Source organism: Hippoglossus hippoglossus, chromosome 23 (assembly GCF_009819705.1).
Source record: "Hippoglossus hippoglossus isolate fHipHip1 chromosome 23, fHipHip1.pri, whole genome shotgun sequence".
In the NCBI taxonomy this organism is placed as follows: domain Eukaryota; kingdom Metazoa; phylum Chordata; class Actinopteri; order Pleuronectiformes; family Pleuronectidae; genus Hippoglossus; species Hippoglossus hippoglossus.
In genome coordinates, this window is record NC_047173.1 from 1,862,528 (window position 1) to 1,883,886 (window position 21,359).

General features: G+C 43.6%; 1 protein-coding gene across 9 annotated transcripts in view; it reads left to right on the forward strand.

The window, feature by feature from the left end:
* LOC117757423 (protein bicaudal D homolog 1-like) overlaps window positions 1-21,359 on the forward strand; it is a 40,267-nt gene that overhangs the window by 9,405 nt on the left and 9,503 nt on the right. For 6 of the 9 annotated variants that reach the window (XR_004613112.1, XM_034578581.1, XM_034578582.1 and 3 more), the window contains exons 2-11: window positions 9,895-10,107; window positions 10,322-10,474; window positions 11,730-12,034; window positions 12,399-12,573; window positions 13,677-14,180; window positions 14,269-14,447; window positions 15,388-15,766; window positions 16,207-16,401; window positions 18,007-18,158; window positions 18,766-18,976. Coding sequence is in view for 8 of the 9 variants with exons in the window: in XM_034578581.1 (XP_034434472.1) it covers window positions 9,895-10,107; window positions 10,322-10,474; window positions 11,730-12,034; window positions 12,399-12,573; window positions 13,677-14,180; window positions 14,269-14,447; window positions 15,388-15,766; window positions 16,207-16,401; window positions 18,007-18,158; window positions 18,766-18,976 (2,466 nt within the window). In the remaining variant the exon portion in view is untranslated. Of the gene's footprint in view, window positions 1-9,894; window positions 10,108-10,321; window positions 10,475-11,729; window positions 12,035-12,398; window positions 12,574-13,676; window positions 14,181-14,268; window positions 14,448-15,387; window positions 15,767-16,206; window positions 16,402-18,006; window positions 18,159-18,765; window positions 19,849-21,359 lie in introns of those variants that run through there. The other 3 variants (XM_034578577.1, XM_034578578.1, XM_034578579.1) reach the window with 2 other exon arrangements.

Here is a 21,359-nt window from a genome sequence, read left to right on the forward strand (position 1 = left end):
GTAAGATGCATCGTTGAGGTATTGCTATCTCGAGGCAGTGGAGATTGATTGCATTGTTGATCAACAAAAAAACCTGAAGTCAGTGGTGTGGTACTATGCGCCACATAGGCAAGAGCAGAATGAGCTGAAACTCTGCTTGTTACACACACATGACCTACAAGCACAATAATCCATGCTCATAATCTCAATCCATAAGAAACTGACTTGTAAAGGTTATGGGAATTGGCACTTTAATTGGTTAAAGAGGCTAAAGGGAATTTGGACATTTCCTAAACATACTTTCTCCACATGCTTACATTGCTAAAATAGAGACCAGAGTGTGGTTCCATGCCAATTTGGGAGGGGATGTGTTTGTGGGTGGGACCAGAGAAGAAGAGCGATGACGAGAGTGCACCAGTGCAGCCCGTCGAGGCTAAAAACAGAACATGACAGAGCGAGCCCCCCTGGGACGCTCTGTCACTCCTCTGGGATGGCATACAGCTGAAGGGACGCCTCCCTCCATGGCGAGTTGTTACCAGACACTGACTCCAAGTCAGTTCTGCGCCTTCCTCTCTGTCCAGGGTGTAGGATGTAACGAGCCTATGGATCCTGTTCTGTGCTGATACTGGGGGAAAAAAAATCCATGATGGCAGCAAAAACGAGTGACTGGAAAGTAATTATGAGTCAAGGTGAAGGCTTGATGTGATTAAAAAAAACTGTTGACGGAGTCAGACAGGGTTGATTTGACTACATGGTCACTTTTGATGCTGTGGTTTGTAGCTGTGTTCTGATGTATTGTGTTGTGTAAGTTGTAACAAGTATTGTTGTCCACTTCCTGCATGTCTGCTCTCTACAAATCTGTCTGTAGTTATGAATGTGACACAGCCACATGCTCAGAAGCACTTAAGAGCAGACTGGATGCTGAAAGATGCATGTGTGTGTCTGCCTGCACGGCCGCGAATGCACGTGCGCACACACACGCACGCGTGCGCGCACACACACACACACACACACACACACACAAAGAAGTGCTGAATTATTTATTGTAAGTATGAGGTCATGATGATTTCTGAGGAGCTCCAGTCTTCAGTGTTTCCAGAATATGAGGGATATTTTTGAAGGGTTTATATGGTTTATTACCTGTCTGGGCTCTGAGGTTTGTAGTTGTGACCTTTCCGCCACATTGTACTCACTAAGTGAATGAGATGTGGAAAACATCCATCCATCCATTTTCTTCCGCTTATCCAAAGTTTCTGGTTTCCATGGCTGCACGTTGCTCCAGATGTCCACTCCCCAGTTCCACTTTCCATCTCTTCTTGGGGGAAACTGAGACGTTCTAAGGACAGATGGGATATACAATCCCCCCTGATTTCTGGGACTATCCCAGGGTCTTTGCCCAGTTAGACGTACCTGGAAAGCTTCTAATGTAAGGTACAGAGGAGGCGTCCTGAGCAGATGCCTGAACCATCTCAACTGCATCCTTTTGATACTAAAGAACAGCATCTCTTCTCCAACCTCCCTCTGGGTTGCCCAAACTCTTGGCCCTATCTCCTTTTCACTTCTTTACTCTACTGCTGAGCCCTACAAGCTCATTTCGGCCACTTCCGATCTGTCTTGTGACAACAAAGCCAAATTATGAAACACAAAAATGCAGGTTCATCAAACTAATATGGAAGAGAAAACAAAAGTGAACAGTAAAATGATTAACCAAAGTGGATATATGATCACGAAACTCGTAAATGTTAAGACACAGTTTAACACTATACAGTTCAACTGAACAAAGTAATTCCTTAAAAACAGATCAGACAATTGCAACAACTCCTTAAAACAGTTTAAACAAAAACTAAAGACTTATCGCACGACTGTTTCATTAGACTAAGTATTAGCAATAAAGCAAAGCAGCAACAAAGCTGATAGATGTAACACCATAGAAAACAATTATGAAAGAATAATTTTCGATGCACGAAAGGCTTCATATAGTCCAATATAGAATATTTTTTTATTTCAAATATAGAAAGCAGCCTCTTTTTGTGTTTACACTACTCGTGCAGTGCCCATTCTAAACAGGCCTGTTTGGAATGGGACATTTCCTGGGTCTGTATTGTTGGTTGCACTTTGTTAAACAGCAACAGTGACTTGCAGTAATGGAGCCTCAGCAGGTAAAGAGTGGTTGCGGACTTGGTGAGAACGTGCTAGAATCAGTCCGCAGAGCCCAGAACTGGAGAATCAGTTGTAGTAACCTAGCACTAAAGAAAAGCATTGTCTCAGTACAGAAAACAGCATGGAGACGCTCTTTCCCGGTCCTCACTGATGCTAGCTTATGTGTAATCTCTTTGTCTTTCCTCCTCTCTCTGCTGCTCCCTGTCTTTTTTCTCTCGGTCAAAGATTAAAGAGGAGACTGGGCTCCCACCACTGCAGGGTTTGTATCGATCCCTGTGTCTTAGAGCTGTTCCCACAGATAACAGCTAATGTGTGGAGAGAGAGAGAGATAGGGCGGAAAGACAGATCCTTTCCTACAAATGAAAGCTATAAATTGTATATTTCCTTCAGGGCTCACTGAGAGATCGGATAATAAAATCATGTGTAAACTGAGGTAGCACTATGTGCAGTATCCTTATTTTCATCTCTGCATTTTGAAAATCCGAAACCGAGCAGGTGTTGTCGTATCTCAGCGCTAACGCACGGCGATAAGAGTAACGTTTTCTTTCATTGGCTCGAGAGCAGATAATCCCAGCAAAGTTGTGAATACCTGTGCATGGTTGGTTCTGAAAGATAAAAGCCAACGTCAGTGACTATAGGACACTAGAGCTTTCTGACAGAGACCAGCTACATATCTCCACACACAGATTGGGACACATACATGTACAATGTCACATGTACAGTCATGTACAGTCGCCAAAGTGCTTGCTCATTGTGGGAACTGTTGGGTTTCTCTCTAATTGTTCTCTTTTGGAGCCAGAGTCGGCGCAGTTCAGGGGATTGAGCTGCAGTAGCAACGTCCTGCCGATACACATGCTCAACCAATCGCAGGCCAGTCTCAGATGTCAGTGACATTTCACCCTATTTTTATAGAATCAAAGAAGTAATTAAAACAGAACTAACCGGAAAACTGAGCCTTGATGTACACCAGTGTGATAAGAACTATCTAAAATGTCAAAAAACATTTTTTTTTTGGTGTAGATTGACTTTTTAGTTTGTTCCATGTCCCATCTGTTAAATTGGAGGAGGCAGGATTTATGACCTGTACTGCAGCCAGCCACCAGGGGGCGATTGAGATCAGTCATGTCATTCATCTTTATATACAGTCCATAGAACAAACAGAGGACGCCAATTTTCTTTTAACTGCAGCGTGCGCTCTTCACATCAAACAACAGTAGGCGTCAAGTTGTCGCTGTTGACTTAACTCAAGGGGATAGTATTTTTACACCGGTGACGTCAGTTGTTTCTGTGTTATCTCCTCTTATGGTGGTAGCCATGATGTCTTGAATGTGCAGGCACAGAACTGGGAACGTATGCTATGTACTTGCTAATGCTACTTGCAAGTATTTTTTAATTTTTTTATTTAAATGCGTTCTGAATGCAAGCAAATAGTCGAGGTATTCCAATAAATTATATTCTGTTGGAAAAACAATTTTATTCAAATGGTAAACTTTGATTGGTCAGTTCTCGATTCAGAATTGAAACGATGACACCTCTAACATATAAGGTGAATGTGATTTTTAGTCACATTATACTGCAGCTGTTTTCTGTATCTTCTAGAGTCACTACAGTTTGGTTTCACTCTTTGGCTAATGTGTGATTTGTATGTCTCAGCGATATTGAGTAAACACCCTATAGTTTCAAATATAAACTCTGTTATCTGCTTATAAACATCAGGTTACTTCTATAAATGGAATTTGGATAGTATTGAAATGGTACAATAAGTTTATCCTTATCTAAAGTAGACCCTTTAGAACAAATAATATCAGAGAACCAACGGATGTGAACATCATCCCAGCATGTTTTTATCAGACGCAGGGGATGGACGTTCATGTGAAGGTCTCAAAGGTCAGGGGACGCGTGCTGTCTGCCTGTCAGACTCGCTACATGAAAGGCCATGAATAAATGTGTGTGTGTGTGTGTGTGTGTGTGTGTGTGTGTGTGTGTGTGTGTGTGTGTCCAGCCGACCTCTGCGTGAGTAAGTAAGTGAGTGAACACAGACTGGCTGCCAGTATTTTGAATCAAGGACAGTTTACTGCCAATTATACAGGGCACACACACACACACACACACACACACACACACACACACACACACACACACACACACACACACACACACACACACACACACACACACACACACACACACACACACACACACACACACACACACACACACACACACACACACACACACACAGAGAGGCCTCGACACAGTTTATAGTAAAGTCAGCTACCTGGAAGTGATATTTAGCACATGATGCCTATGGTGTAATATCTCAGATTGGCCAGGCTGCAGCCACATTCAAAATCTCTCTGTGAAAGACATCATAGACGTGTAGGTGACTCATCAAATCATGTAAACTCTTGGTCTTATAACGAGCAAAAAGCAGAACATGTAGCCTACAGTATTTATTTACCAGTTCACTCAGAAACGCTCAATGAATTAAATGTATTAAATAGTTGTACGGTCGGATCTGGAAGAGCAGATTCTAATCAACATGAATGTGACATTTTAGCTTTAGTGTTTGAGTTACATGTTTATACACGAAGAGGAGGTTGACAGAGGTGCCTTTGCCATATCAGCGGTTTAGCGACTATAGCTCTTTTAGCTCTATGCCCACCTCCCAGAAAACCCAGTCTGCACTGATTGGTCAGCTGGACAACTACTTTGAGATCGGTCTCCATTTTAGAGCGAGTAAGAGCGATCGTCATTTCTGAGTAGAGGCTTGTTTAGGTATGAGCACAGTCACAGTTGCATCATGTCTGCTGTATCGATTTGAGCCTAACTAGCCTACAGGCAGCCATGTTACATGTCACATAGTAAAGTAGACCCTTTATGTTAAAAATAAGTATTTTATACCGTCACATACGTAATATGTACATATGTAAAGTGCTTTGAGTGGTCATCAAGAGTAGAAAAGTGCTATATAAATGCAGACCATTTACCATGTACATATGGTGACTCCTTTGTTATGACAGCTCACTCCGAACTTGACTTCACCGCTGCACCTTAAACCCACTCCGGCATCATCCCACAGCACCACTAAGCCTAGGGACAGTTTCATGGGAAAAATCTTCAGTCTGCCTGCATTAGTATGCTGGCAGAGCAGCCGGCTGAAGACACAGGGGACGGAGATAGACTGAGAGAAATGAGTCAGGGTGGAGTGAAAGAGGGAGGTGAAATAGAGCGAGACAAAGGTTTGGGACAGTACGGAAATTTCTTTTGTGGCTCTTTTAGAATAAGAATTTCTGTCCTGTGAAGCCAGTGTGTCCTGTCACAGGGGACTGCTTGGACACTGTTCTGCCTCTCTGGCTCTGTTTGTCTGTCCCTGTCTTCTCTCTCTCTGTCAGCGTTTTTTTCTTTCAGTCTGAGACAGGATGAAGTCAGAGTTGGCAGTGAAGCACAATGTCAACTAACTAGGACACCGGTCTCAGAGCGACAATAGAAGCAAACAGCAGATCAACATATCTCTCCTGGCCAGTTCAAACCTTCTAGACGTCACTTCTAACTTTTAAACTTTTAAATAAATATGCAGTTGTCCACTGGTGTCACAGATTTAAAGACTTCATCCAGTGAGATGGGATAGCAGGCCTGAGGCAGAGAACAAGACCAAAATGAGCATCACATGCTGTATACTTCAGTCAGGCCATGTCGTTTATATATATATTTACGTCCGTTTTGGGAGAGGGATCCCTCACATACGTATATATCTATGTTTTTTCCCCTGTTAAAAGTGTTGCACCCTCTAAAGCCCAATGAGACAAATTGTGATTTGTGGAAACAATTTGATTGATTGATTGATTGATTGATGACAAATGATTGGTTAATCTAAATAAGCTGTGGAATTTATCTCTAATCTTATTGTTTGCAAAAGTGAATGCGTTACAACACAATATGACATAATTTTCCGACTTCTTCCTTTTGGAACTATATAAGCTTTAGGTTGTGTCTATTGTCCTATAGGATGCAGAGATACCAGGAAAAAGGTGTTTTTGAACGATGTGTAATGTAATTTTCGGACTTTTTTCTGACTCACTTATCGTACGACATCATTTTCTGACCAATATAAACGTTCGCTTGTGTCTCTATTGCAGAGATAAGTTAGAAAATGGAGATACCTTCATTAGTAATAATCCCTCATCTCACCAGAGAAACTGTAGCACTGACCTTAATTCAAGTTGTTCATTTGGGTGACACAACTCAGTTTCATTCGTTAAATTATCTAAAAAAGCAAAAAATTAGAAACCTCTTGCAATATCTTTGACTATGACCTCAGAGCTCACCTGACAGCTAAAGATGTACGTTTAGATCGATTGCAGAACGTTACACTTTTCACCTGAGGATCTCATTTGCTTCGAGAGGCTGTTTCGCCTCACAGATTAGCGATCAATTAACCACTATAATTTATAGAAACTCTTTAAATGAGAGTGAGAGAGAGCAGAGGTGGTCAAGCGAGCCAGAGAGCAAATGAAGAAAAGGAGCGTTAGCGAAAAACAAAGCAGTGCATATGAGACAAAATGTTCCTTTTCTGATTGTTTCTCTGCAGTAACTTTCTAAAGCGCAAATAAACACGGCCATACCTTCGCACTATCCTGCAGGATGGTTTTTCAGACTTTGAGTGAGTGTAGCCAGAGGTCCTGCTTCCTCCTGTCCTCTCTGCTCTGTGTAAACGTGGGAGAAGTTTGCCTACAAGGCCTTCCGCCAGTTTTATCTGCTGCTTCCCTTTTCTGTCGCTCTGAGACCAGTGTCCTGGTTAGGCTGACAACACGCTCTAGTGCCAACTCTGACATCATCCTGTCTCAGACTGAATGAGACAAGGACGAGGCCAAAACAGAGAGGGAGAGACAAACAGAGCCAGAGAGGCCCAGCGGTGTCCAACTAGTCCACTGTGTCACAGGACAGAATTTAGCAAAGACACGGACGAAAAAGATTAAAGGATTGAAATTACATGCAGGTTGCACCTAATACCCAAACAAAGTTATGAAGTACTTTTATATACATCCTAATAATTATGTTTGCATGGTAAACAATATATTAACTGTCTGACATTCAATGCAAATGAGATGGCGTTGACGTTTCAACCCTTGGTTAGATTTTCATTTTGGGGACATATTACAAACCGTGCTGGGCACTGTTTACTTCATAATGCATTGAGCAACGCCCTCCATTAGTGATGAATCATAACACACCAGGTTGCACCCAAGGGGGGGGGGGGGGGGGGGGGGGATCACAGTCTCCTCTTTTTGTCAGCAGGAAATTAAGCCTTCACCACTCACGGTCCAGTGTCAGGGCCCATAACAGTCGCCAAGGAGCAAATATTTTTCATTTCGATTATTTTTCCAGAACCAAAGTGTGTAGATTGCTGTTCGATGACAGGATTTATTCTATGAAGCATCGTGTCTATCTGTATAGCCACATTCCTGAGGTGTATCCTCTCTCTCTGATGTACAGCAGTTGGATGTGTGTGTCAGCTGTAGGTCATTCTGTTGGCACGTCATTACGGTGCCATATGTTGACATGTACATATTGTTTGTTGTCTGTAATGGGCTGACATGGAGGAGCTGTGCACCAATAGAATGTAAAATCCAATCGCTCTATTTCCTGGTGTGGTTTAAATGCTCCCAGCTGGATGTTTATGGGTGCCATCGAATGAGATCTTTTTTTTATGTCCATCACAGCTGAGATCAGAAATGGAGACTTTCGGCGACAAGTTGAGCCGATTGAAGACAACATGAAAGCTTGAAAGGCACTATGTTCACCAGTCAGTCTCTAAAAGTGTCTCAGTCTCTTTACATGATTCTGACGCAGGTATATCCCTACTGCTGCTGATGAGAATCCTTAAACTGAACCCAAAAATTTAAATTACATAAAAGATTTTGAAATACTTCTCACTTTATCACAGATAAAGATGTTTGTTGTCTAAAGCTGCTTTCAGACATGCACTGAGGTCCAGCCTTCTAATCCATGCACATCCTCTGGAGGTCATGTCTGAAAACCACTTTGGTTGTTATTGTCGACAGAGGATAAAAGACAAAGGGGATTTGACCATTACGGTGAAAACACAAATAAAACTCAACTCGTGAGTTTCAGTTATCTAAATGCAGCAACATATAACAAAAGTAAACAATTATTTTTAACAGAATCTGAGTTGAATATTTCTGTATACATTTATTCCAGCAAAACCTGAAATATGTTAGTTAATTAACACTGATGATGAGGTAAACACACATCACCACTGTTACCAGCACATTCACTTCCGTCCACCTCCTGACTTCCACATCTGTAAAATGTCCTCCGTGATTTTTGCCCCAAGAGTATCCAGCTATATATGGACAAAATACACAGAAGACATTATCACATTTCATTTGTAGAGTAATTTTTGCAGAATCAGAATCAGGGTTTATTGCCAAGTTGGTTTACACATACTAGGAATTTGCTGTGGTGTGTTTATGCAAGTAAATATACAAATAGGAAGCAGTATGAAATATAAAAGTATGATAACCACTAGAAAAAGGATTGTGCAATATGTTGCAAACACTAGAAAGTGATTATGCAATAGAAACAATAGATATTTATTATTTGAAGTATGTACAGTATGATCATTATTGGCCACGGAAAGTGCCACAGTGACACGTGGGGACATTTGTCCAGTGCAATGCAGTGATGGGGTCCAGGGCCTTGTTGATAAGGCCAACAGCAGTCGGGATTGGGTTGAGTTGGCAGTGAAGGTTCATTAATCTTGAGTAATCTTGAGTCAGCTCACCTCAAAGTGCGCAGTGGTCCATGCATCGATAAACAGAAGGACAGAGAACAGCCGTGGTTCTCCGACCTCTGGACAGTGAAAAAGATGACAACTCTCAACTCAGACCCAGAGGATAACCAACAAATAGAGGGAACAAATCAGGACGACATAGTGGGGAAAGTAGCAAAACCTGTAGGAAAAGCTAAACATAAGAAAGGGAAAGAATAGATCACAAGCAACAACCGAAAGTCCTGAAGAAAACAGTCATAGAAACCAAGTCAGATTCACGATGTAGCTCAAAGAAATGAAGAGGAAGCCAAGAACAGACCAGTGGGCTCACATGGAAGAAGATGCAGCCAGAAGAGCAGAGCAAGTTTGTTCCAGCGTTTAAGCCACATAATGTCGCAGGAGTTAAATACTGTACATGTCGGATTTATTTAAACAGACATGAAAAACGTCTGTTTGTACAGATTTGTTTCCCACCAAATATCAAATATATTTATCTTAAAATCAGCAAACTAATCTGAATAATAAATGAATGGATTTCAAGATGCTCATTTCATCTCATTTATCCAGACGAGTTTCTTTGCCTCCATTATCTTTGAGTGGAAGTGAATATTTAGTTGGTTGTCTTCTGTACCGCACTTACTGATTCTCAGAGCTTTGATACCTTATGATGGACACATAATGGAATTTTTAACAACTTGTAAGGATTCATCAGTTGGACAAAAAATTATTAATAGAATAATTAACAATAAACTTATAATTATGCTTTGACCTGACAGAAAATAGTTATGTTTACAATGGCAGGCACTTTATTTCCTAAGATGTTAACTCTTGTGTCAACTAAAACATTTTCTTTTCAACATTGATATATGGCATTTTCTTTTTGCCCTTATCATGGCTTTATGAATGAATCACCTGATCATGTTGGAGAACTCACTCGCCCCTCTCCCGCCTCCTTCCAGGCATTTGGCCATGCCTACTCCACCCAGCGTAAGGTGGCCGAGGATGGGGAGAACAACGAGGAGACGCTGCTGCAGGAGTCCGCCACCAAGGAGGCCTACTACGTGGGCCGCATCCTGGAGCTGCAGTCGGAGCTGAAGCTCAGCCGGGCCGCTGCCTCCAACGCTCAGGCCGACAACGAGCATCTGAGCACCCTGCTGCAGGAGCTCAGGGAGGTACTGTACAGCAGCAAATACATAATGTCATCAGTGTGTTCTTTCATGGGAACAAACAGGAAGTGGCTCAAAGGTATTCAGTTTGAGCTGACTGTATGGTTTCCTATGGAAGAACACTATCTTTCTATGAAAACTCCATCACTTTGGTGTTGAATCCAGTAGTTTTCTTTTGCGTTGGCCATGTGCAGCTTCATCTCTTGTCCTGTCTCAGCAGAGTAATGAAATGTTGGAGCTGCAGCGCAGCCGCATGAGGGAGGAGATCAGGGAGTACAAGCTCCGGGATGCGCGGCTGCTCCAGGACTACACTGAGCTGGAGGAGGAGAACATCTCTCTGCAGAAGCTGGTGTCAACCCTCAAACAGAACCAGGTACCGATGATTCAGACACATGGACAGAGGACAATAGTCCAGTGGTTCAGTGGTGGAACGTGAGTCGTTTGCTTTTGAAGTCACTTACATTAGAGGATTATATACAGATACAGTGAAAATGTATATCATAATGACTCAGCGCTACTTCTGTGACACAATCATGCAGTTCTGTCTGAGGGACGACACCTCATTCAAACATCATCAACACCTCAATCTGTTCAACACATCTTTTTCACACACATTAAATTATGATTAGTCAATTGAAAGAAAATGAAGTATGCAGACCTCTTCATACACACTTAATTATGTTGTAGATCTTTGATGATCAGTCAACACTCAAAAACCTGGGATGAAAACATGATTTGAAAAATAGCTTTTTTAAACCACTGTATTTTGATAGATATTAATAATTTGGACTATAGTTGAATGGAGACCTTCAGTCAATTTTGACTGCTAAATAAAAAATGAGGTTGAAAGATTAACGGAACAATCAAGAAAATAATCTGCAGATCAGTCAATAATGAAAATAAACATTTGTTGCAGCGCTACACTGATCTTTGCCTGCATGGAAGCGAGATGCATTTCTTTCTTCTTACACTCAATATTTGTTTTTTTTTCAATTTTTCCTTAAATTTGTCACACATCTGTATATTTTTAAAGAACATCTGAGTTTAGTTTGTGAGTTTTAATTAAGATTGATCGAACAAAAAAACACTGACTGTTCTTGGTTGATATGCTTTAAATTCCACGTGCAAGGCTGAATGTGGCCGGCTACAGTGCATAGCAGGGCAAGCAGGGTATTGTTTTCACTGCTCTGTGTGTGTGTGTGTGTGTGTGTGTGTGTGTGTGTGTGTGTGTGTGTGTGTGTGTGTGTGTGTGTATGTATGTGTACGTGTTCAAAATACAAAAAACAAACCTGGTAAGAATTACTTGGGAGGATATCTACAATGATTAGCTTTTGGAGCTGATAGGTCAGAGGTCAAGTTCAAAACACATTTCCAAGATATCTTGGTTTCCATTAAGGTGGGTGAAAATGTGCCCATGCCTTTTCCAATTATTTTGTACACACAGATGATAACAATATCCAGCTTGGACAGAGGAATAACAATATCGCTTTTGTATTGTTGATGATACTGAAAAGTTTGGGATTTCATTTTCATTTAATGACACTCTCATACAGCAATCTCAAACAAACACAATCTACGTAACTGCCATAATAGCCATTAACCTGTGCGTTCCTCGGTCTGTGGTTCAGGTGGAGTACGAAGGCCTGAAGCACGAGATCAAGGTCTTGGAGGAGGAGACCGAACTCCTCAACAGCCAGCTGCAAGACGCGCTGCGTTTGAAGGACATGTCTGATACGCAGCTGGAGGAGTGTCTGGAGTCCCTGAAGAGTGAGCGTGAGCAGAAGAACCACCTGCGCAGGGAGCTGGTGCACCACCTCAGCATGTGTGACGTGGCCTTCACCGGCAGTACCCACCTGACGTTCACCTCGGCCCCGCCCAGTGGCACCGCCACCCCGACAACTCTGCTGTCCCCGAACGCGGAGGAGCCAACAAGGTGGATACTGCCCACACGCATGTGGAAAATAAATTTATGTTTATGGATGATGAATGTTTTTCCAAAATGCATATTCACATATTGTTAGGTTTAGGTCGCTAAAATGATTTGTTAAAGTTAGAGAAAGATATTGGTTTTGATGAAACATTGAAACTACACAACAAATCTTGTCCCAGGTTAAGTTTTAAGTACTATTCAGCTATGGACCTGGGTTAGAGGTTAAGGGTTAATCGGCTTTGTGAAAGTTATGGTTGTAAAAGGCTTGTACTTCTGAACTCTGCTTGGTATGAATTACTATAATTCTCTACTTGGTGTGAGGGAAACAAAGTGCACTTTAAAGACACGCTCTAATCTGCTGCGACAGATGTAATGGCCACCTTCAGGGCGGGACCGCAGCGGGGACCGCGGCAGCGCTGGGGGCCAGGCCCAACGGAGAGTGCCGAGGGCCGGGCCGCAAAGCTGAGGGAGTGACGACGTCGGACCTCTACAGTGAGATGAACCTGACAGAGATCCAGAAGCTCAAGCAGCACATAATGGCCGTGAGTCTGTTTTCTGATCAGTCCTGCAGAATGGAAGTTTGGATTACAGTGTGAAAGAAAAACAACACTCCAATACCGATGGTGGTGACACTGATAACCCATATTTCCGGAGTTTTTATTTTTTATTTTTAGCTTCTGCTGGGTTCATTTTCAAGCAGCTGTCTTCTCCTAAAGAAAAAAAAAAAGCTTTTGAATAATTTATTATAAAACCATGCTGACACACAGTATCCCCACTGCGTAAAGCACCCTGCCTCTCATCCTCCCCCCTCCTCTCTTCCTGTCTCTCAGTCCTTCTTGTTTTCCTTCCCAACACCTTTCTCTCACACCACCACAAAATCTCAGGGTTTTTCCTCAAACATTTAACAGTTAGTTTGTGAATTAGTTAATCAAATCATGCTTACGTCACCACAGAGCTGTGTATGATGTGAATGTGCACATCCATGTGTGTGTGTGTTTGTGTGTGTGTGTGTGTGTGTGTGTGTGTGTGCTGTCTGCGGCCTCTCCATAGGGCTGGGCTGCAGAAGAGCTTATTTATATCTCTGTGACACACTACACTATCGACCACTCTCTGGTGGATGGGTTTTCACTGCAGCTTCTCCTGATGTCCTGGCTGCTCGTGTTTGTGTTAGTGAATCCCCTTTCTTGTGCAATAGTTCTGTTTCTTCACACCCAGGAGGACTTGGACTGCTTACTGAAGCAGTTTGCTAATATTCTAAAGATACTCTTGTGCTATGATGTGGTTTTAAAAACTCTTTAACTGGCAATGTAAGCCTGAGAACATCAGATTGGTTCCAGTGGTTGGGATCTGATGAGTCATGCAGGAGGTTCGGATAGTTCCAGTAAATTCATGAACTGAGCACATGATATTTGGTGTTGACCCAGTCCCAGCAGTAGATGTTCCCTATGTATTTGCTTTTATCTGAAACTTGGAATATTGCCTTTCAAAACAAGAGATTACTCTATGTTTGAAGATGAGGATTGGTTCACTTTTTTGTCTAAAGTCTAAATTTGATTTGTTGTATGATATGTTTATTTGAAGAATATATGAAACATATGAGATCGTAAAAAATACACGTATTTGTCCCTTAATGGTTCCCCCTAAGGTTGAGCGTGAGAAGGTAGCACTGATGACGAGCCTGGAGGAGTCCCAGACTCAGCTCCAACACACCCAGGGGGCCCTGACGGAGCAGTATGAGAAGACCCTCCGTCTTAGCCAGAAGGTCACTGCCCTCCGCCGTCTGCATCGCAGGGCCCAGCTCAACCAGGAAGCCCAGAGCAGTGTCACCTCTCAGCTGAATCCTGAGGACCTCAGCAGAGATGACTTAGAGGCTGAAGACGAAGGGGACACGGTGGACTATAAGAGCGAGACACTGAACAAAAGTCAGTTATTTTCATACCAAACGCCGGGTCTGGAGATCCTGCAGTGCAAGTATCGTGTTGCTGTGACTGAGGTGGTGGAGCTAAAGGCGGAGCTGAAGGGCTTTAGAGACAGACTGGCTCAGTGTGGGGAGGGAGGAGGGGAGAGGCCGAACCGATACAGCCAGCACCAGAAGCTGGAGCGGCAGGTCGCTTCGTTGGAGAAGAGCTGCCGGGAGGGACGTGAGAAGGTAACCCTGACAGACTGAGACAGTCTGTGTCTGAATGAGATATCGATACCAGAGATGAATGATTTCTTCTTCTGTCCTCATTTCTCAGATTTCTAGTCTGGAGTCGGAGTTGCAGGCAGCTCAGTCAGGAGCCAGTGAGAGCCGGGGGGCACTGAACGCAGCTCAGGATGAGCTGGTGACGCTGAGTGAGGAGCTTGCACAGCTCTACCATCACGTCTGTCTGTGCAACAACGAGACGCCCAACCGTGTCATGCTGGACTACTACAGGTCTGACTGCTGTTTTACTGGAATACACATAGATTAACAACACATCTCAAAATCACAGTGACTGAGGCCCTATTAGTTCACAGATCAAATCTAAATTTAGTCCAAACTATACGTGTACACCCATTCCTGGTCACAACTGAGAATATTCACTGTTGGGTTATGTCATGTGGAATTTTCTAAACACTGACTGTACTTACATTCTTATTTGGAAATTAAAATGAATGCAGTTCTCTGACCTTGCCAGAGGAAACCCCCACCCCACTTCTATTGAGTCAGCTTGAAGGCTTTTACCAAAATTTAAAAAAGCTACTCGAACCTGCTGGAGGTTGACAGCTTTGTCCGCCTCTCGTGTCCACCAGCAAGTTCTCAATACTCGCAACTTTCTTTCTACATCCCTAAGAATCCCTCTTAAACAAATTCCATGTCTCCAGCCTGCCACAGCAGTGGAATTTGAAGACCCTGCGTACAGGTAATTCCGCTCGGTATTCACAGTCCCCCCTTACGTCAAATTGCATTTATGATTTTATGCAGTCTGTCTGGTGACTCTCACCCAATCACTGATGAGATATTCCTCCCAAGCCAAGGCTACTGGCAACAGATGATCCTCATTTTGTCTAAAGCTGATTCATAGACATCTTACATGGTAACCCACGTGGACTCTGCGGTGCATTTGATTGATTAATCCTGTGGGCGCCTTATGATTTTGATAATGGAGTTACTGAGAAATTTGTAGGAAAAGTTTAAAGACGTTATCGTTCAAGACCTCTCAAAATATCTTTGCCGGCTTTCACTAGCAGGGTAAGAGCACTTGAGAGCATTTCACCACAGCGGAAACCGGGGTCGAATTGAAGGAAAAAGTCTTTCAACAGAATGAGTGCTTATCTGCTGCAGACGCCATCAACACATTAGTTGATCTTATTCATTTTGTTTGTTCTTATAGACAAGGCAGAGGACTGAGGGCCATCACTGCCAGTCTCAAAGCCATGTCGTTGGACAACAGCAAAGTTCTCCTCACACCGCGCCTCGCAAGGCGGCTGGCCGCTGTTGCCGCTGCAACCTCGACTTCCGGGGAGTCGCGGAGTCCCTCGGAGTCTCCATCCAAAGAGCCCCTGTGCAGAGAGGGTGGAGGGGAGGAGAAGGAGGGTCCCCCGGTCCCATCTGAGCAGAGCCCGCGAGCCTGCACACCTCCTACCCGCTCACCCAGTATCAGTGCCTCTTCATCGTCATCGTCATCATCATCGCCTGCCCTGGAGCCGGCCAGTGAGCTGCGCAAGGAGCCAATGAACATCTACAACCTCAACGCCATCATCAGAGAGCAGGTAGAACCCGGTGCTGGCGTTGGTGTCGCTGGAACTCCCTTTGTCCTTCCTTTACTCTCTTCTCTATAACTTTTGTGTCCACTATTTTGCTCCGGTTTCAGAATCCCCTTCAGCTACTTCAAATGCGACATCCTTCTTTTTGGTTTTTCTTTCCCCTTCCCTCCGGCTTGTTCCTTTTTTCATTTTCCTACCTGTTTTTCCTACCTTTCCCCTCTCTTACCTCTCCCTCGACACGTCTAGAAAACTAACAACCCTTTTCAGCATGCTTTCAGTCCTTCCTTCTTTCCTTTCCACCCCTCCCTGCCAACTTCTATTTGCCCACAAAATAAACCCCTCCCTTTGGCCAAATTCATCCCCAAACGGAACCACCTTATATCCTCTTATCTCTTCTCCTCCTCTTCTTACCTCGTTTCCCACCCTCACCTCCTCTTCTCCCCCAGGTGAAGCACCTCCAGCGGGCCGTGGACCAGTCTCTGCAGCTGTCCAGACAGAGAGCTGCGGCCAGGGAACTGGCCCCTCTGCTGGACAAGGACAAGGAGAGCTGCCTGGAGGAGATCCTGAAGCTCAAGTCTTTGCTGAGCACCAAGAGAGAGCAGACAGCCACCCTCAGACTGGTGCTGAAGGCTAACAAGCAGGTGAGGGAACAGACGCTAGAGGTCTTAGAAGTGTAGAACTGAATTATGTAGTGTGACAAAATGTTTGACAATACAAACTGGAAGTGTGCATTACCTGAAGAAAATACAGTGAGTGCCTGCAGTTTGCTTATAGCTTTGTCCAGGTGTCTATCATGTCAATTGATCATCCATCCATTCATCCAAACCGTGACTTATTACTAGTTTCATATTGCAAGCTATAGACAAATGATGTAGCAAATTTTAACTGAAGTTTTTGGTGTTTAGTTGGTTTTTGTTTGATTGGTTGTGACTAATGTCAGTGAATCCCAGTCTTTACTTGGAGCTGACTGTGACGTGTTGTTGTACATTTAATACCGAATCAGATTCCCGATTAACTGTTTGGCCAACGCATTGCAATGACGCCAGCAGCTACATGAATTATTTTCCTGTGCATCTACCAAACCAGATATTTGCACAGACATTTTAATGGGTAATGGCTTTACACAAAAAAAACTGCCAGCTGGCTTTGGATTTTCAACAGTTTGTAGTCCAACTTTTTATTTGTCTACACTTTCCTAAGACACATTACCCAATAAGGTTGATTGAAGGACTCACTGGGCTGTGCCAAACCTATCCCCCATTGCAATCACTTTATATTTCCTGTTTTATATGGTTTCTACCCTTGGGCATGTGCGGATTCAAAGTCGAGACCAGAGCTAAATTTATCCACTGAGAAAATGTCAACGACAACAATTTCAATGATGTGGATTTAACCTACATTCTTGAAAACGAGTCCTGTCATGCATATATTCCTATAGTTTCAGTTGAAGAGTTGGTGTCAGTGTTGCCAACTCTCGTGCAACAAATAAGCAACAGCAGCTTAAAAAACAAGCCAGGTATTAAAATATTGACATATAAATGTTAAAATACGAGGAACTATATAATGTTTATGTTTTTATTATCTGCACAGAGCTTTACTTTCATCCCTGACAACTGGTCATATCCACTCTTTAAGTTCTTTTTCCTTCTTCCAATCCTTGTTGTATTTTTGTCCATACTTAGACCACTTTATTGGCGGCATTGTCTGTGAAAATCAGGGTGACGCTGTCGCTGGGTCCAACGTGCAGCGAACCGTGAGAATGTCCAACTTTGACGGCCACAACATGATTGACATGTCATTGATTTTTCTCCAATGAGGACAATAAATGTGTGGGATAGGCCCACATGGGGATTAAAAGCAGGGCGAATCATTCTACAGCACTGATATTATTTGTGAGGCTGTAAGCAGGCTGTAAGTGTTAATCAATGCATCGGGGGAAATAGTGATCATATAAGTCAAAAAATAAACTTGCTTGTTAGATATTCATAACAAGCAACGACAGTTTTGAAAATTGCCCAAAAAGCCTTTGTTTTTTCCAAGCGGCTTTCAAAAAATTGAAGCCCAAAGTTGCGTATTATAAGCAGACCTGGATTAAGATCTGCAAATGTTGCACGTTTAAATTAATTCAAGAAATGTTTTTTCAACAGTGCATTCAAATATTTAAAGCGATTTTTGGAAAACAATGAAAGAAAAACACCCTATAGAACAATTTTTGAAATGTGAATGTGTGATGTGTGTTCATCCAGACTGCAGAAGGGGCTCTTGCCAACCTTAAGAGTAAGTATGATTCCGAGAAGTCCATGGTGACCACCACCATGATGAAGCTGAGGAACGAGTTGAAGGCGCTGAAGGAGGATGCTGCTACTTTCTCCTCTCTGCGAGCCCTGTTCGCAACCAGGTCAGAGACCAGCGATAAGAAAAAACGTTTTCTCCCAATGCTACTCCCATTGTTTTTTTTAGATTCAAGACAGATGACTACATGCAATGTGAACGGTGTTGGTGGCAGCCACAGAGCAGTTTCTATTAGGTACATTTTCAAGACTCCTCTAGAGCACAAGTGGGGTTTTCTGTCACATTTGCTGGATTTTTTGGTTCCAGAGACCATAACAGGTCTCAGACTGAAGACTGGATGTCTTATATGAGTGGTATTATTTGGCCAGAAATGTAACCCCAACATTATTGTTACTCTGAATCTATAAGATCTGTCTGTTATGCATGTTTTTGACCTTCTCTGTCCCCAAGTGTTAAAAAGGACAATCAATTTTGCAACAATAAAGTTGTCGTATCAAAGCGTCTGTGGTAAGTTGGTTACATTGTCCCCCAAACCAACAGTCCACAAACTTTCTTAAAGAGTTTGACAGTATGGAGATACGCTTATTGACTCTCATGTCAAGAGTTAGATAAGATGTTCTCAGGTCTGTTTCTTGGCAGGACACAGTGACTCCCTTGATTCAATCTCTCTTTCATTTTGTTCCCTCTTTCGACCTCCTGATTCCTCTCATCAGGTGTGACGAGTATGTGATCCAACTGGATGAGATGCAGAGACAGCTGGCTGCCGCCGAGGATGAGAAGAAGACTCTGAACTCCCTCCTCCGGATGGCCATCCAGCAGAAGCTGGCCCTCACCCAGCGCCTGGAGGATTTAGCTTTCGATCAAGAGCAGACCCACCGCACCCGTGGGGGAAGGCTGACCCGTGGGAGGACCAGCACCCCCAAAGTAAGTCCCCCATCCTCGACTTCGGCCTCCAACCTAGCCCAAGGCTATACCACATCTTTTGCCCCTGGCAGCCTCCTCGCTTCTGGCCTTACTAGTTCTTCGTCAATTGTTCCTGATGATTCCACTTTGTCTTTTTGTCAGTCCATGATCAGTGCAGCTCTGGCTTCACCTCTTACCTCCCCTACCTCACACATACCTCCTCGCAGTCCATCATCAGCAATGATCACCTCACTGGCTGGTCTTGTAGCGTCAGAGACCCCCCCATCCCTTGAGGCCCCCTCTTCTACCTCGGCACGGACCCCACCCTCAACCCCTCTGAGGCTGACTTCCTCCCAGTGGACCCTGGGGGTGCGAACAGTTGTGATCGACTCCCAAAGTTTCAATGTCAACTTCTCCCCTACTCTGCCCCATGGCTTAGGCTCTACAGTCTCCAGGCACTACACCTCAGACACATACACCTCTCCCCCGTCCACCACCACCACCAGGCCCACCCTGCTAGGACCTGCCCCCTCTTCTCCATATCGTTCCCCTCTTGTTGGGCTCAGGCGCTCCACATGGAGCCCCACTCCCCGAACTCGACCCCTCTCTAGTCTGACTCGCTCTTCTGTCCAATACTCTCCTTCCTCGGCCTCCCCTTACTCCCCTTCTTCCTCCTACAGCTACTCCCCTTCCTATTACAGCTCCTCCTCTGCTTTCCTGCCCTCTAGCTCCTATCTCACCCCTAGCAGCTCCACCTCCCACAGCCACTCCAGCCACTACACACCCCTGTACCCCAGATACAACAGTTCTTACCGGCCCCGGCATTGACCCCCTACTCTGAATCCTTTATACTATATGCCTTTTTCAGCCTTTATTGACACCGAAAACTCCCATCATTCCTCTCTTTTCTTCACCTGAGAGGTTGGGGGCTCACAGAGAGGAGGACAGAGTGGTTTCCTGTTTGCCAGTCCCTGTTTTCCTGTGCCTAAGCCTTGGCCAATGGGTTCTGAATGTTCTGTGACTTTGCTCAGGGATTTGACATAAGGAGCACAAGCGCCTTCCTTTTATTCTGAGACTGCTGATTGGTCCACAGGAGGGCGTCAAAAGAGACTTTTTAATTGGAGTTTTTAGTGTTCAGGTTCTTCAGGTTGAGACAACACATGCATGGTGAGACACAGAGACATTCAGACATTGAATGGACATTTGGCGGACACTTTCATAGCTTCCAATGAGGGCCATGACACCACACTGTCCTTGAAATTCAGTGTATACTGTATTGTACTTGGATGCATAAAGGTTTAGTATGACTCCAATTAGGTAGGTTGCACAAAGTGTTTATACTTGTTCTGACAGGTCACACTCACAGGTGGGCAGAGAAGTGAATGGTACAAATGGAGATAACAACACACACTTACTGAAAGTCTTTACACTATGGCATTCATAGTATTATATTCTGTCGCAGTTGAAGATGTGTGAAAATTAAAAAGATAGCCTACAGCTTTTATACCCGCACACAATCGCTGCGATCAAGTCAACGCGGTTGTCGGGTTATTGTTTCGTAAAGTTAGAGAGAAATCAGTTTCCCAAAGTCCAGTATTGGAAGGGTATGGCGGCCAGGTGTGAGTCATTGTTCGGCCTCCCAACATAGTGCACCGATTCTTTCAAGGTTTCAATTTAATAATCCCACACAGACTCCCGCACACCCCTGTATGATGAAAGAGCTGTGGGAGAGGAGTGATGAACCAGTCACTGGTATTCACCGGGGTACTTTGCCAAAGTGAGCACTGCTTTCCAACGGGAATCCGTCAGTGCATCTCAATGACTGTTCTTCATTTCCCGGTCTTTCAATGGTTGTCACATCATCAGCTTTAACCTCTAGCAGTTTTTGTCCATCTCTAGCACCACCCAGTGGTTTGTTCTTATATAGCCATGTACTCAGCTATGCATGCTCACGTTTGGATGCTCTTATACCGCAGACTTCCTCCCCCTTCCATAAGAAAAATGTACCTGATGGAGGTGCAGGCTGTATAAAGAGGAAGGATGTTGGAGAGCACTCAAACATGGCATATGACCAGTGTAGGATCAGCTGAATCCCATTGTCTAGTCATTGTACAAGGAAAGATATATGACTTGGAGTTAGCTCTGGGGTGTGTCGCAGTAGTCTACGCCTCAAGTACATCAAGTAACTATCAAATTACCAAAAAAAAAAAAGTTGTTTCACATACAGCAGGGTGGCACAGTAAGGAGGAGGTTATTTTTCATTGGTCAATATGGAAAGTATGAAATATCAGTAAGTTTAAAAATAACGCCTTGCATATTTAATTTCCCAAACTAATAAAACGAGTAGATTCTTAGCTAAACAGATCTTTCACACAAATTGTAACTGAGGCGATCAAAGACTATT